General features: G+C 41.9%; 1 protein-coding gene across 1 annotated transcript; it reads right to left on the reverse strand.

Annotated features, from left to right (window-relative positions):
* Nucleotides 1-4,697: 4,697 nt before the first annotated feature.
* Nucleotides 4,698-14,445, reverse strand: LOC103179105 (pleckstrin homology-like domain family A member 2). Its single transcript, XM_007894201.2, has 2 exons — nt 13,510-14,445; nt 4,698-5,270 (listed from the first exon to the last, which is right to left on the reverse strand). The coding sequence occupies exon 1, from the start codon at nt 13,937-13,939 to the stop codon at nt 13,550-13,552; it is 390 nt and encodes a 129-aa protein (XP_007892392.1). The 5' UTR covers nt 13,940-14,445; the 3' UTR covers nt 4,698-5,270; nt 13,510-13,549.
* Between the last annotated feature and the right edge of the window lie 2,332 nt (nt 14,446-16,777).

Consider the following 16,777-nt stretch of genomic DNA (forward strand, 5'->3'; position numbering starts at 1 on the left):
TGCTGCTGTTGTTGTCACAGACACCTACCAAAGTAAAACTCTCAGTTCAACAATGGGAAATAAAAGGCAAAGTACTGCAGATGCTGGAAATCTGGTATAAACATTGAATTCGCAGAGAACACGCAGTAGGTCAGGCAGCATCCATGGAGAGAGGAAAATAAGTGAACGATTCAGGTCAATGACCTTTCATCAGAACTCAATGGGAAATAACCTGTCTCAGATCAGGGAGGCTTATAAAGTGAATAACTTCAGAGACTAACTCACTATTTACTGTAAGCAAACTTGAATAATCTGTGTTTGCCTTTTCAGCCATAACAATATAATAATCCCCAACCACCCCCACCCCATACACACAGATATTATTAGATTTCAGTGTAACAAACACAACATTGTTATAAAATCTTGCAATATGTAAAACATTTAACTCCAGTGAATAGATATATGAGCATCTATGCCCCCATTAACAACTCTGCCAAAAGCAAATTCAGTTTCAGGACATGGTTTCCCTGTGAAAAGTTTCTATTGTGTTCAATTCTTACCACTATTCTACTTGCAAACACCTTTATGTTCAGCTACAGAAGGATCCATTGATCCCAAGAAAATTTTACACACATTCATTCTTATCTGAAACAGAACGCTCCCAATGTTAATATTCATCACCGGTGAGAATATGCTTCAGAATCAGTTTACCTGAAAAGCCCATGTGGTTATTATTATTACTGTGGATGTTCTTTATACTGTAGAAGGGTAATTTCGCAGGTCAGACTTTTACTAACAAGAATTGTTTGTGCAAGTTGAGCAGTGTTTAAAGACTCTATGACTTTGGGACGTCCTCCTGACGTGAAAGGCGCTCTATAAATATAATTTTGTTGTTGTTGTTGTTGACTCATATTGTGTACATTGTTTAATTTAATTAAATGCCATTTGCCACATCTTAGAGCCATAATGATTATCTTCTTCGGGGGAAAAGGAGTGAAGAGGGAATTCTTTGGGTCTCATGGACTCCAAAGTGACATATCTGGCAAAGGAATAACAGAATCTTGTTGAACACAGAACACTCTCCCTTAATCCCCCGCTTTGGCCCCTCCTTCCCCATCTTCAGGTCAAACCTGAAGATCTTCATCTTCGACCCTGTTTATGATCACCTCCTCCCTCCCTCTGGCTCGGAGTCATGCTCCACCACTGTCAAGCGCTTTGGGACGCTACCCTGCGTGAGTGGCCCTATATAAATGTAAGAACAATAAGAACATAAGAATTAGGAGCAGGAGTAGGCCATTCGGCCCCTCAAGCCTGCCCCACCATTCGGTAAGATCATGGCTGATCTTCTGACCTAACTCTAATTACCTGCCCTATCCCCATATCTCCTAATCCCTCTATTTTTTAAAAATCTATCAGTCTCAGCCTTGAAGATGTTCAAGGACTGAGCATCTACAACCTTCTGGGGTAGTGAATCACTACCCTCTGAGCGAAGAAATGTTTCCTCAACTCTGTTCTAAAAGGCTGACCCTTAATTTTAAGACTGTGACCCCTGGTTATAGATTCTCCCACCGGAGAAACAGACCCTCAGTGTCTACTTTATCAGCCCTTTCAGAATCTTATATGTTTCAATAAGATCTCCCCTAATTCTTCTGTACTCTAGAGAATACGGCCCTAGTTTATTCAGCCTATCCTCATAGGTCAGTCCCCTCATCCCAGGAACTAACCGAGTGAATCTACGCTGCACCCCCTCGAGGGCAAGTATGTCCTTTTTTAAATAAGGAGACCAAAACTGCACACAATACTCTCGGTGCGGTCTCACCAAGGCCCTATACAGTTGCAGCAAGACTTCCCTACTCTTGTACTCTAAACCTTTTGCAATGAACGCTAACATGCCGTTCGCCTTCTTAGTTGCTGCTGCACCTGCAAACTAACTTTTTGAGACTGGTGTACAAGGACACCCAAATCCCTCTGAACACTATCACTATCTAATCTCTCCCCCTCTAGAAAATAATCTGTTTTTCTATTTTTTCTACCTAGGTGAATAACTTCACACTTCCCCACATTAAATTCCATCTGCCACCTACTCGCCCACTCCCCTCGCCTATCTATATCCCGTTGCAATCTTTTTGCATCATCCTCAGAGCTTACTCTCCCACCTAGTTTAGTGTCATCCGCGAATTTAGATACGTTACATTCAATGTCCTCGTCTAGATCATTGATGTAAATTGTAAATAGCTGAGGCCCAAGCACTGATCCTTGTGGCACTCCACTAGTCACATCCTGCCAATTCGAGAATGACCCGTTTATCCCTACTCTCTGTTTTCTACCCGTTAGCCACTCTTCAATCCATGCTAATATGTTCCCATTAATCCCGTGGGCCTTAACCTTGTGCAATAGCCTTTTGTGTGGCACTTTGTCAAATGCCTTTTTAAAATCTAAATATACTACATCTACTGGTTCCCCCCTATCTAACCTGCTAGATACATCTTCAAAAAACTCTAAAAGATTAGTTAAGCATGACTTCCCTTTTGTAAAGCCATGTTGACTCTGCCTAATCTTGTTATGGTCTTCCAGGAATCCCATAACAACATCTTTAATTAAGGACTCAAGAATTTTCCCTACCACTGATGTCAGACTAACTGGTCTATAGTTCCCCATCTTTTCTCTCCCACCCTTCTTAAATAGTGGTGTTACGTTTGCAATCTTCCAATCAATGGGAACCGTTCCAGAATCCAGAGAATTTTGGAAGATCAAAGACAAGCCATCCACTATCTCAGTAGCCACCTCTTTTAAAACCCTAGGATGTAGGCCATCAGGTCCAGGAGATTTATCAGTTTTAAGACCTGATAATTTACCTAAAACCATTTCTTTACTAATATTAATTCCTCCAAGTTGCTCGCCAACATTTTCTTCTTGGTTCCCCTCTATTCTTGGTAGGTTTTCAGTGTCTTCTAAGGTGAAAACAGTAGCAAAGTACTTGTTTAATGACTCTGCCATGTCTTTTCTTCCCTACTATAATTCCCCCCGTCTCTGCCTGTAGCGGACCCACATTTACCTTTGACAGCCTCTTCCTCTTTATATATTTATAAAAACTCTTAGTCTGTCTTTATGTTCTTCGCTAGTTCGCTAGTTTATTTCGCTAAGTTGTTGTTGTTGGTGACGGATCTGGCTCATCACCAAGAAATAGAGAATCAGACCAGACACTGGGCTCCTGTTAAGCCTGCAAACCAAAGCCCTAATGGGTTAAATAGTCCTTAGCTGGATAAGATAGTATTTACAATAACAAGCTGCATTATTTTATCATGCTAAGCTGCAGTAGTGACCCCCAACATATTCTGGAGTCGCCAAGCCCTGGATCTCGCCAACCTTCACCTAATACGTTCAGGGTTTAGATAAACAGGGTGCATCGCTCTGGGGAGAGAGCATGTATTCCATTTCAGACATTTCAGGGAAGTTCCCATATGTAGGCCTTTCATTTGTTTGGTTTGGATACTCTTAAACATGGTGATGGGTTTGCTATTCGCATCTGTAATGAATTTGCGCAAAGCAATATCTCACAAACCGCCACCAAAGTGAATGATGAATTTTATCTGGAGGATTCTTGGGAGGGTAACCAGGTCAAACTCCTTTCCCTTTTTGAGTAGCATCTTGGGATCTTTACCGTGTCAGACATCCAGCTGGCCTAACAAAAATTGAAATTTAATAAGCAGGAAATGAGTCCTTTGACCCCTGGTAGAAACAACCTGGTGGTAATCCAGATATGTTGATTAGAAACCTTGGTGCTATTGGTCTGAAATTATCCAGGAAAACATGTTGTACTGACACTGAACTGCAGATTAGATCCCTGAGGCTCAGAAAACATGACGTTCAAATTAATTGAGGCCTCCACAGCTTTAACCATGCCCGCCTTTGAGTGTCCAATTATGTAGCAATTGTGGTTTGTGAACAATGTGAAAAAGAAACTGAATGGGTTGCTCAATCTGAAACTTAAAAAATGTGTGTATAATGAAGGCAGCTATTCCACATTATTTGTATATTCATCCTCACCCATAAATCCCTTTATCCTTCTGCTCGCCCCCTCCGTTCAGTTAATTCAGGCCTACAGTGTGCTCTCTGCCCTATTCTGGTCACAATCCATGGACAAGCTGACAGCTTACTCAGCTTCTAACCTCTGAAACTCCCTCCCTCGACCCATCTTTATCTATCTTAAATTCCACCTAAGATCCTACCTCTTGAGCAGCGGCTATTTAACCCTACACTCTCCCATGCATATTGTCCAACCCAGTCATCGAGGAGCAGTCCGAGTCATCATCCTTTGTGAAGGGTGCTGTATAAGCGCAAGTTGTTTTTGAACTGCTGTCTGGTACCAGATGGAGAGACTGTGGTTATGCCCAACGTGATAATGAGAATAGAAGCAAACAATGCAATAGAGATGAATGCCTTACATATTATCACTCAAGATTCACTGTGAAGTAGATTGGCTGTTTATCTTGTGGGCAATTTGCGCACAGCATTGTCCCACAAACAGCCACGGAGTGTTGGTCAGGACACCAGGAACATGGACAATTTCTAGCTTGGGGGAGGGTGGGGGTGAGGTGGCTGGTGAAACCAGGAAGGAGCGAGTGGAGATGTTTATTCTCAAGATGATCTGATGCACTTGTTATGCTTTAGAAAAGGATTGCATTTGTTTTATTCAAGTCAGAGGCGTAATCTCCAAATGTAAGCCAAAAGCACTTTATTCTAAATGCCCAGCAATCTACTGTGATCCACGTTGGCATAGCATTCAATGGTAGATTGGATATTCTGCTGTCAGCTGTAGATATATATATGCACATATATAACATTCATCATTTACCATTCGCATCTCTATTTACAGGTTAGCACAAACCAAAAGAAAAACCTCACTCTGTCAATCGTAAGGTTTCCATTTGGTAGAGTACAAACACAATGTCAAGCATTTAAAACACAACATGTTTTATCTCAATAAATATAAGTAGGCATGAGTGATTTCACAATGCATTGTAAATGGAAATTGCCATGTTATCCGTACAATGGGTATTGGTCATTCAATAATAAATAATTTTAAAAAATTAAGACACAGAACTGCATTGTGACGAATGAATGTATTCCTCGAGAGAATTACAACGCAGTCCTTTTTGGGGGGGAAATTCTCCCGTTTTGATGTATGATTGTCGCTTGGCTGAACTGAGGTATCATCTTCTGATGGTTTCAGATGCATTTTCAGTCATTCTGCTCAGTTTTCGCTCTTCACTTCTGCACATCAATAATACCTAAAAACAACATTTAAAACAATTTAAGGCATTGAATAAAGACTAGCAAAAAGGAGGTAGAGGTTACTTGATCATAATGATACTGACGAATATTTGCTTCAACAATTTGCATTTATATAGCACCTTCACGTAGGCTGAGAGCGCTTAACAATGGAATAGTTTGGGGAAAGTCTTCAGATATGATCTGAAAATGGGCAGAGGGTGCAAGGCAGAGGGGATTGAGGTAGAGAATTCTAGAGGTTTGGGCAGAGTGGCTGTAAACTTAGCTTCCAAACATTATTTCTGTGTAATTATTTCCAAGTCTCGCGAAAGCACATGGAAGCTAGAGACAGTTGCCAAGCAAAGATTTTGCAGGGATTACACCAGATCTCTAATAATAATAATCCTTGCATTTGATGTAGCGCTATATCACCATCATTGAGACATCTCAGAATATACTGTAAAGCGAATTGACTGGATATTTTATGACAAAACACGACAGCCAATTGCGCACAGCAGCGTCCAACAAACGGTGATGGATTGAGTGATCAAATTATTAACATTTTTTGGAGGGAATATTACCCCTAGAAAACCGATCCACCAATCGACTTACAACCGGATTCCTACTAACTGCTAGATAAACAGAGGAGTGTGGCGTAAGGAAACTTGCCTAAGGTTTGGCCCCACCCGGGAATCGAACCCGGGTCTTCTTCGTAGCGAGACGAGTGCTCTAACCAATATGCTACAGTTTATGTTTCTTAAAGCAATTTCCCAATTTCATTATCACACAGTATTTCAGTTAAGAATAAGTTTGCTTCAATGATGCTCCTGGTTATTTTTTTTAAATACATGATATATAATAGATATCCTGAGCTCATAAAATCATAAGATTTGTTTGAATGAAGAAGGCTCTTTGACCCATTCAATCTCATCCTTCTAGAATGGCCTCCCTGCAACCTAGCAGCAAACTGTTGTTCTTAATGGATCAGACATAGTGGCCTCAACTATTCCTGGCAATCTGTTCCAGTTGTTAATTACCCTCTGGGTAAAGGCATATTTCCTTGTATCTGTATAGAAATTGCCCTTTGCACCTCTAAACTTACGTCCTCTTGTTCTGCTGTTTTGGTGCATCCAAAAGCACTATACTGAGTTTGCTTTCTCCATCCCATATCTTGTAGACCTCTGTAAGGTCCACTCTGAGATGTCTCCTTTCAAGAATGAAGAGCCCTAGCTTGTATAATCATTGTTCTGAGCTCAATCCTCTGACATGAATACCATCATTGTTCTCCTCTGCACTACCTCTAGGATCTAAACTCAAACTCCTTTGGGAATAGAACCTCACAGCCCATCTGTGTTATTTATTGCTGCCTCATACTGTGTTGACACTGTAAGCAATGAATCAACGAATACCCCTAGAACTCCATCGGCTTTCCCCTTGGCAAGTTCTATCGAAACTCTCCTGCAATGTCTATCTGGGTATCTATCACCCATAGAAAATATTGATGCATGTTGGGTGTGGGTGCAGTTTGGATTTTAGTGCCACACAATGTGGTTGTATTTCCCAACAGATGTCTGACTGCTACCACTATATTTTGTGTGGGGGAGTGAGAAAGATCAAAGAGAGCCTAGGCTGAGTTTGTTTACTGCACACAATCACTCCCACACTGCGGCAGGGAATAAAGATTGCTGCTTATGAAACTATACCAATGGTTGCAGCTGTCCTGTTACGTTTGCTTTGCTGGAAAACACCGAAGATTAATAACTTTCTCACTGAGTAGTGCCTGAGGGAAACTATTTCTGTCAAACGCAAGGATTATTAGGCTGGTTGATTTTCCTACCCAGCTTTGGTTTACAATCCCTCTGTGTTATTTCTGAGATTGTCATAATAATTATAATAATGATGAAAATTATAATAATCCTTACAACGCCTTTTACATCAGGAGAGCATCTCAAAGCACTTCACAGGAAATATTGCAAAGTATATAGCGAGTTTGTATTTTGTAGGAAAACGCAGCAGCTAGATCGCAGAAGTACTTTGAGACATTTTTTCCCTTTGAGAAAGACACTAAATCAAATACAAACAATATTAGTTATTAATACACTTTATTCTCAGTTCAGAAAATCAGATCACACTGGCATTTTTCTGTTTGAGATGCTTTCTCTCTCCTCAAAGATTGGAAGATTGCTGAATTGGTAAACAAAAAGTCTTTCTTTGTTGGCCTCTTAAAGCAGGATTGCTGAACTGTGCCATATTACAGCTCTCTAAAAGTTGACTGCGTTGTTGATTTGTGTATTGAGAATGACAGATACCAGAGTGATTTACAGATTGTTTCTATAAAATGCAAACCATGCTAATTTTAACTGAAAAACTGCATTAGTCTTTACCTTATGAATCTGGAATCTATTTTATATAATGCACAAGCTTTTTTTTCATAGATCCTTTCTAATCCAGTTGAGTTTCTGATCATTCCTGACAGCTTCATAATTATTGATAAGAACAATAATCCTTACATTTGACATAGCAGCTTATCAGGTTGGCAAAATGTCCCAAAGCGCTTCACAGGATTCATTCTCAAGTGTAGTAAGTGTATTTGTAGGCGACCAATTTGCACACAGCAATGACTCATTAAGCAAACAACTTTCTAATGAGATACGACTCCAATAAGTGTCGCATTTGATATATAGCGCCTTATCAGGCGTTAAAGGTGCAGTTGGTTTTGAGGTGCTAGCCATTGACATTTGCAATGATTTGTTGAGATCCTGACAAAAGTAATCAGTTTGAGAGGCTGCCACCTTATTGCAGTGCCTTATTATTTCCTCATTAATGAACTCAGACCATGAGAAAAATGATGCCGGTGTTTGAAAGTCAATCTACAGTTCTCACTTACATGCCATGAATGTTATTTTTTTCAATCCATTATTCATGCAGAACACTGCTAAACACAATTCGTTCATGTTGTGAAATAAAATCAATAGCTAGAGGCACAGGATCATTTCCATACTGAGCTACATTCAAATGGAAGCATTCTGACACAATGGGGCCTGTAAAGTACATAATGAAACATAGTGAGATTTTATTACTTTTTAATGGGAAATTCCATTAAGTAACGAATAATTGCCATTTTCCTTGATCAGCATGCATTAGACTGCATCCCTCCCCTGTGGCTAGATAGATTCTGTACTGGATAGATTCAGCCTTAACTTTAGATGTCAACCTGGCTCAGTTGGTAGCACTCTTGCCCCTGACTCAGATGAATGAGGTTCAAAGCTATATGTCAAGACTTGAGCTCACTGTTTAGGCTCACACTCAAGTGCAATACTGCGGGAGCACTGTATTGCGAGTAGTGGCATCCTTCAGATGAGATGTGACAAAAAACGAAGCTCCCGACTGCCTGTTCTGGTGGACGTCAAAGATATCCTGTTTCCTGGCGAGGACTCCGAGATAAAATTGGTCAGTCGTTTTCATGCTTGTTGTGAAACATTGCTGGGCGCAAATTGGCTGCCCTGCTTGCCTGCAAAATACACAGGCACTACACTATACGGTAAAATTCCGTGAAACGCTTTGAGTTGTTTTAATTACGTAATAATAATAATAATCCTTGCATTTGATATAGCGCCTCATCATACCTTCGAGGCATCTCAAAGCGCTTTCACAAGATATACTCTAAAATGGATTGACCGTATACATGTATGAGCAAAATGCAGCAGCCAAGAAGGCAAGGAATATTATAATTATAGTATTCATGACCATTGGGGTTCAATTAGCCTAAACATCGGATGAAAAAATATAAGCGTCAAAACCGACACTGAAAACATTCAGCGTATTAATTTCTATTAATATGAGAAGTGGCCAATGACTAACATGTATTATGATACAATACTGTCAACACCTTCTTATTACAGGGAGAGGCTTGAAATGATATTGGAGGATATTATATTTTAGCATGATGCCTCTGGGTGTACCTCCCACCCACAAACCCCATGAAAAAAAACAAGCACTTTGATCTGACCTCACATTGAGCTGTCTAACCTATTAACACGCGAAAGCAACAACTAGCCGCAGATCATTTACCTCGTCCCCAACTACTATTGGCTTCTACCTCTATCCCACTATTGACTTGGGCTTTCACCTTGTTACAGGATGATCGGTTAAAAGTCTCCAGAGTCAATATATTACCACGATGGCTGATACTTCATGGCTGTTTCTGAGACGTTGCTATGTGTCAAATTGGCAGCCATGTTCACCTACATACCACCCCTGTCACCACACTCTACAGCATTGGTGGCCAACCCATGGCCCATGGGCCAGAAGTGGCACTTGGGGTGGTCAAGGAGTTCCCTTCCCCCTCCTCCCCTGCCTGAAACATTCGCACTCATCTAGGTGGGTCTGGTTTGAAATCAAGGTTTAGTTTCTATTTTTCTCTTGATGGAATTTTTCTTGATTTGTGGCATGAATCACGACATTTTCAATCAAGAAAATTTATTCTGTTGGCCGACTAAAACTATTGGCCACCACTGCTCTACAGTATATATCCTACGATGCTGACTGAGTCATCTTCCCAATGTGAAAGGTGTTATATTATCACTATCAAATGTTAGGATTATATTATTACTTGATTACCTTCCTCCCAACTTGAGCTGCGACTCAAGACTTGGTAAAACTCGTTGGCATCTTTGTGAAAGGCGCGGTATAAGTGCAAACTGTTGTCGTCTGTTTTCAGATTCACAGATAATAATGATAACAATCCTTGCATTTGATATAGCACCTTATCAAGTCTTCAAGACGTCTCCAAGCACTTCGCAGAATATACTGTGAAGTCAATTGACTGTATATTTTAGTGTATATTTTGTGGGCCAAACGTGACACAGTAGCGTCCCACAAACAGTCGTGGAATGAGTGACCAAATTATTATTTCTTTATTTAGTTGAAGAGATTATTACCCCCTAATCAGGTAACATACACATATTATAGGCACGCACACAGAAGGGGGTGTTTGATTTTCCCAATACCATCTGCTGAGACCAGTGCTAATTCCTACACATCACCAGCAGCACTGCATTAAAGTTTTCCATAAATCACAAAAAACATTCCCCCACTGAAAAAGTATGAGCCATCGTAGTAATATATTGACTCTGGAGACTTTTAACCAATCATCCTGCAACAAGGTGAAAGCCCAAGTCATTTACACGCGAGGTAGAAGGAAATTGAAGGGTTAGGAAGGGTGGAGGACTGGTGTGGAAAATAAACACAAGCACGGACTAGTTGGTCCAAATTGGCCTTTTTCTGTGCTGTGTAATTTAATGAAGCTCCAAGTGTTTTCCGAAGCTAAATAGTCAATCTGGCATATCTATAATGAGCTCTTTTTGCCTCCGGCGCACTGTTACAATAATTCATGGCAGTAGAAGTTTAACTGAAGAAGTAATTGTCGAGTCCTCTTGTCTCCAGACACCCTAATTAACTGCACGAACCTTCCAGCACAAATACTATTACTGAACAGGACGATAAAAGCAATCAGGTGTAATGGTAACTCAACTGTCAGTTAAACCTCAGTGTAACATAATACCACATTGGGTTTGGATGACACTCTCACTGTTGAAGTAAAAGTTTTTGGAAAGTGTAAATAACTCTAATTTTGTGTCCTAACAGTTGTAGATGACTTTGTATTACTCCACATGCCTCTGTTTACCTAGCAGTAAGTAGGAACCAGTTGTTAGTCGATTGGCAGATTGCTTTTCCAGGGGTAATAATCCCTTTGAAAGAAAATGCTAAATAATAGGGATAATTTGGTCACTCAATCCACAACTGTTTGTGGGACACTGGATTATGCAATTGGCTGCCGTGTTTCGCCCACAAAATATACAGTTAATTCACTTTACAGTGTATTCTGTGAAGTGTTTTGAGACGTCTCAACAATGTGATAAGGTGCTATATCAAATGCAAGGTTTATTATTATTATTGTAACCCTTCTCTATAAGACTCTTCTCTTATGGGCCCATCGGCCTCTCCTTTGTTAAATGGGAATATAATCATTGCACCGAGAGTGGCTGATTCAGTCACTTCACTGAGGACCAGAGACGTCTGTGAGAAAAACAAACTCATTCCAAGTCAAATAAAAATAATAATAATAATAATCCTTGAATTTGTCATAGCAATTTTCACATCATCAAAACATTTCAAAGCACTTCTCAGATAAAATGTAGTAACTGTGTATTTGTAGATGAAGACTGCAGCTAATACTCGCACAGCAATATCCCACAGACAGCCACAAAGTTACTGACCAACTTCATTTGGGGGATTGTTGGCCAGGACACCGGGAGAAATTCCCTTCTCGTTTGGAACCGGGGCAGGGGATTTTTAACATCCACCTGAACAGTCAGCCAACACCTTGTCTTAACACTTCATCCAAATCATGGCACAAACCAGCAATACAGAGCTCGCCCCCCAACCCCCCCAGCACAGCACTGTATTGTCAGTATAGATTGTGTGTCAAAATCACCACAGGGGCTTGACCCTCTCAACTTTCTGTCTCAGAACTGGGGCAGGCTGACACCTTAATGTACTTTAATTGCCTTGAAAGGAAATGTTTGGACAACGTTAGCTCAGACCCTGAGTGCGGGTTGACTCGAATTGGTGAGGGAAATTAAACACGTCAGACCTGTGCACTAGGATGGGGTGTTCTTCTCAACTTGGGCTTCAAGCACATGGTTACTATCAATAATAATGGGACAAACTTTGATTTTTTTGATTTTAAAGAATAACGACGATCCTTCAGTTCGAGAGAAAGCCCCTTTCACTTCGGGAGGACGTCCCAAAGCACTTCACAGGATATCCTGTGAAGTGTAGTTTGTAGGCAAAGATGCCAGCCAATTTGTGCACATTAATGTCCTACAAACGGCCATCAAGTGAATTTGTCTGGGGTATCGTTGGCCAGGACATCAGGAGAAATGCCATGCTTTTTTGGGGGTGGCAGGGGTGATTGGGTGGGGGGGGAGGGGGTGGGAAGAGTGCGCAGATCACAGGAACGTTTACTCTATCCATCAAGAACACTTGATGCTTAAGATGGTACCCACGACACGGGACAAATAGCCATTTCCAGACACTAACACGTCCTCACTGTGAGGTGTATAAAATTCAGCCACCCACCCCTTCCGCCCCCACAGAATAGAAATAAAGAACATTTTTTTGTAAAAAAAAGAATTAACCCAGAAAAAGGTGATAATCTGGGGCTTCCCCCCCACAAAACACACAGTCACTACAGTAAATCCTGTGAAGAGCTTTGACACATTAAGAATCAGGACTGGCGGTGTGCACAGTGAAAACTTGGGTGGAAAGGCAGAGCAGTGAGATTGAACGAACAACAACAATAAATTTCCGGAGCATCTCTCAGAGCCCAGTGCAGACCAGATTGCACCGAATGGCCTCCCTCTGAGCCACGAGTGTCTTTCAGCCACTTAGACTAACTGCCTGAGTTTGCCCCAAAACACCCAGTCAGTCACCCCACTTCACAGTCAATCCTGCGAAACGCTTTGCGAACGTGAAAGGCGCTGTACCAAACCCATTATTATTATTCAAAACACAAAATAACGCAGATGCTGGAAATCTGAAACAAAAATAGAGAGAAAGAGAGAGAGAGAGAGCTGGGAACACTCAGCAGGTCAGGCAGCATCCATGGAGAAAGGAAAGCGAGTCAACTTTTCGGGTCCACGACCCTTCATCAGAAACGTTGACTCACTTTCCTTTCTCCATAGATGCTGCCTGACCTGCTGAGTGTTCCCAGCTCTCTCTCTCTCTCTGTTTTTGTTTTGCATGATTATTATTTTTATTACCCAGCATTAAGCAGGAACCCAGTTGTCAGTCGATCAGTGGATAGCTTTCCGGGGGTAATAATCTCTTCGAAAGTGAATAACTGATAATAATTTGGTCACTCAATCCACGAGTGTTTGTGTGGGTGGACGCTGCTGTGCGCAATTGGCTGCCACGTTTCGCCCACAAAACGTACAGTCAATTCTCTTTACAGTACATTCTGTGAAGCGCTTTGAGACGTCTCAACAAAGTGATAAGGCGCTGTACCAAATGCAAGCATTATTATTATTATTATTAATATTAATGTCTTTAATCCGCTTAAAACTGTCTGGCTGGTTCGCCCACAAATACTCAATCCCGCTTCACGGTAAATCCCGCCACGCGCTTTCACGTTGCACCGAACACGAGGATTAGGATTATTAATTATTATTGTCATCATTACTGTTAATCGCTCACCTCGCTTGTCCGCAGGGCTGGAAGGGATGGGATTGAGGATTCAGGACATGGCACTGATGGCTTTGGGCGTGCAGATGTGCGCCAGCTGCCTGGATTTCACCGACTGGATGGCCTGCCTGTTTTTGAAGTGAACCATGCCCAGGGTGATCTCCGCATTCCAGGTGGTGTCTCCCAGACACCTGAAGTCAATCTCCCTGTTGTCCATCATCACCACCGTGAAGTAGACATACCTGCCCTTCCTCTCCACACAGTCCACTGTCTTCATGCTCTGGAAGGGCAGCACTTTGCACTTGGATCCCCGACTGGTCTTGGGGTCAGAGACACACAGACCTTCCTCTGTCAACACGCAATTCTTCTTCTTCCAAAGCTGCAGCAAACCATCGCTTCTCTTCTCCAACAGCCCTTCCTTAAGGACGTTCTGCTCATTCATTGTTGCTCTCTCTCTCTCTCTCTCTATTTCTATCTCTCTCTCTCTCTATTTCTATCTCTCTCTCTCTCTATTTCTATCTCTCTCTCTCTCTCTCTGCTCCTCTCTTGAGTTGCACTGTGGTTGAGATGCAGTGGGTTGTGTGGGTGGGTGTTGAGGGAATTTATTCTATTAGGGGAAAATAAGAAGGCTTGGGAATCTGATGGCACTGCTGGTTTTATTTTAACTCATTTTCCTTTGCTCTTTCTTTCTTTTTCTCTCTCTCTCTCTCTCTTTCTTTCTTTCTTTCTTTCTAGCTTTCTCTCTCTCTTTCCCTTTCTTTTTGTCTTTCTTTTATCTCTTTCTCTCTCTCTCTCTCTCCCCCTCTCTCCTCCTCCTCCTCCTCTCTCCCACTGATCTGCCTCTGCTCTGCTGTTGGGATCCTGTTGTAACATGTCCAGATGGGGCTTTATTTCGATTGCAGCTTTTTCTTGCCCAACCCTCCTCTGACGTTGCTGAGATCAAAGATTGAGCTCTTTCTCAGCAGTCAGTCATTGTTAACAAAACCACACTGTGGACTTGTCTGATGGAAGTGGTGGGGGTGAGGGTAGGGGGTGATTGGGGAGGGGGGGGGCGGTGTATGTGTGTGTGTGCGTGTGTGGAATGTGTGAGGTCAACAACAACAACAACTTGGATTTATATAACGCCCTCCGCGCCCGATGACGTCTCAGAGCGCAGGTCATCTGCTCTTTCCAGTCATCATAAGTTTCTTAAAACGAATCTGTTTCTCATTAGCGCTGTTCTTTCGGGGAAAAAATAAAAGGGCTGCAGTCCGCCCACCCCCCTCTTACTTCAGACACTTCTAATGATCGAAATGGGATTTTTATAGCTATCGTAATCACGAACTGAGACATTCAAATTGCACCCCCCGCCCACCCCCCCTCCCCCAAACATAAAAAAACTTTGAAACAGAAGTCTCCTTTTAAACTTCCTAAGCACTGAATTTCCTTCACTGGAATTTTTTTTAATACTAATAATAATAATCCTTTTGTTTCATACATAATTAAATGTCTTGCCGACGTGAAAGGCCCCTTACAAATGTAATTTTGTTTTGTAGGCTTAATAACATTTAAGTCCTGGCTTTCAATCCAGCGCCTTTTGCGTCAGGAAGATGTCTCAAAGCGCTTCATAGTGAGTTAACGTTAGGGGAGAGAGAGAGAGAGAGAGAGAGAGAGGAGGGAAGGGGGAGAGAGAGGGGGGGAAAGCTCAGCAGGTCAAGTACCATCTATGGAGAGAGGAAAGTGAGTTAACGCAAGCGCTCACCTCACAAGCGAGAGGAGGTGGGTTTGATTCCTGGGCGGGGCAAAACCGTAGGCAAGTAATAATCCCCCCACCCTCCCCATCCCCCCAAAAATATGATCACTCAATCCACAACTGCTTGTGGGACACTGCTGTGTGCAATTGGCTACCGCGTCTTGCCCACAAAATATACAGTGATAGAATTATACAGCACAGAAGGAGGCCATTCAGCCCATCGTGTCCGTGCCGGCTCTTTGAAAAGAGCTATCCAAATCAATCCCACTCCCCCGCTCTCTCCCCATAGCCCTGCAAACTTGTCCTCCCCAAATAATTATCTGCTTCTCTCTTAAACGTTGTTATCGAATCAGCTTCCACCACAATTTCAAACAATAATTATAATAATCCATTTTACAGTATATCCTGTGAAGCCCTTTGAGACGTCTCAACGAGGTGATAAGGTGCTATATCAAATCAAGGTTTATTATAATTATGATAGGATTTTTTGTGGAATGCTGAATTTTGCAGGCGAACATGGCAGCCAATTTGCGCACAGCAGTGTCCTACATACAGCTGTGAAGTGAGTGACCAATTTTTCCTGGTTGGCCAGAAACTCCCTTTTCTTTTTGAACAGTGCCATGGGATCCTTAATGTCCACCTGAACAGGCAAACGGGTGCTGTCTCATCTCATCATCGTTAAAATCTCATCAGAAGGCCGTCACCTCCGACAATGCAGTATCTACTGTGATTTCAAATTCCAAAGTAATATGCAATGTGACCCAATCCAACTACAAGCAAACTTAGGTGTGTTGCTAGTGTTTGGGTATGATTTATTTGGAATATAAAAGCTTAAAGCATAAAATTAGAAGGGGCTCTGACTTTGTGTTTTCAGCACATCTGCTAAACAGAGAGTCTGTACAACAAGCTCATGACTGCAAATGTCATTTGCCAGCTGCGGAAATTTAAAATAGAACTGCAAAATTTTTGCCTGTAAGAACCAATTATAGGGGTTACGAGCAGTTTCCTTGGAAACCAAATGGCAGATTTCATTTCATGTGCATCTCGCAACCTTTCTCCCTCCCCCCCCCACCCTCTACCGCACCCCCCTCCACAACAAATCAGAAATAAAACAAGTAAATGGGAAAGAGGCTACAATAAGGTTTTATTGAAAATGTAAAAATGTGCTGAAATTGACCTCCCCTTTCACTGATGCATGTGTGTAAAACATCCTAAAGGCACCATTTGACAGCAAGATGCTTCTGATCCATACCCCGATCGCGCTACAAAGCAAACTTGGGTTATAAATGGGTTCCACTGTATCAACTGAGTTTTTCCCGGTGCCGTGGCCAACAACCCCCAAATAAAATAAGTGATGCACTTCTTGGTCCGATTCCCGGCAGGGCGAAATATTGGGCAAGTTTCCTTACTCCACACGCCTCTGTTCACCTCGCAGTAAGTAAGAGCTCGGTTGTTAGTCGATTGGCAGATCATTTTTCCATGAGTAATAATTCCTTCAAAAAAAATAATAAATTGGTCACTTCAATCCCCGACTGTTTGTGGGACGCT

Source organism: Callorhinchus milii, unplaced genomic scaffold (genome assembly GCF_018977255.1).
Source record: "Callorhinchus milii isolate IMCB2004 unplaced genomic scaffold, IMCB_Cmil_1.0 Scaffold19, whole genome shotgun sequence".
Taxonomy (NCBI): Eukaryota; Metazoa; Chordata; class Chondrichthyes; order Chimaeriformes; family Callorhinchidae; genus Callorhinchus; species Callorhinchus milii.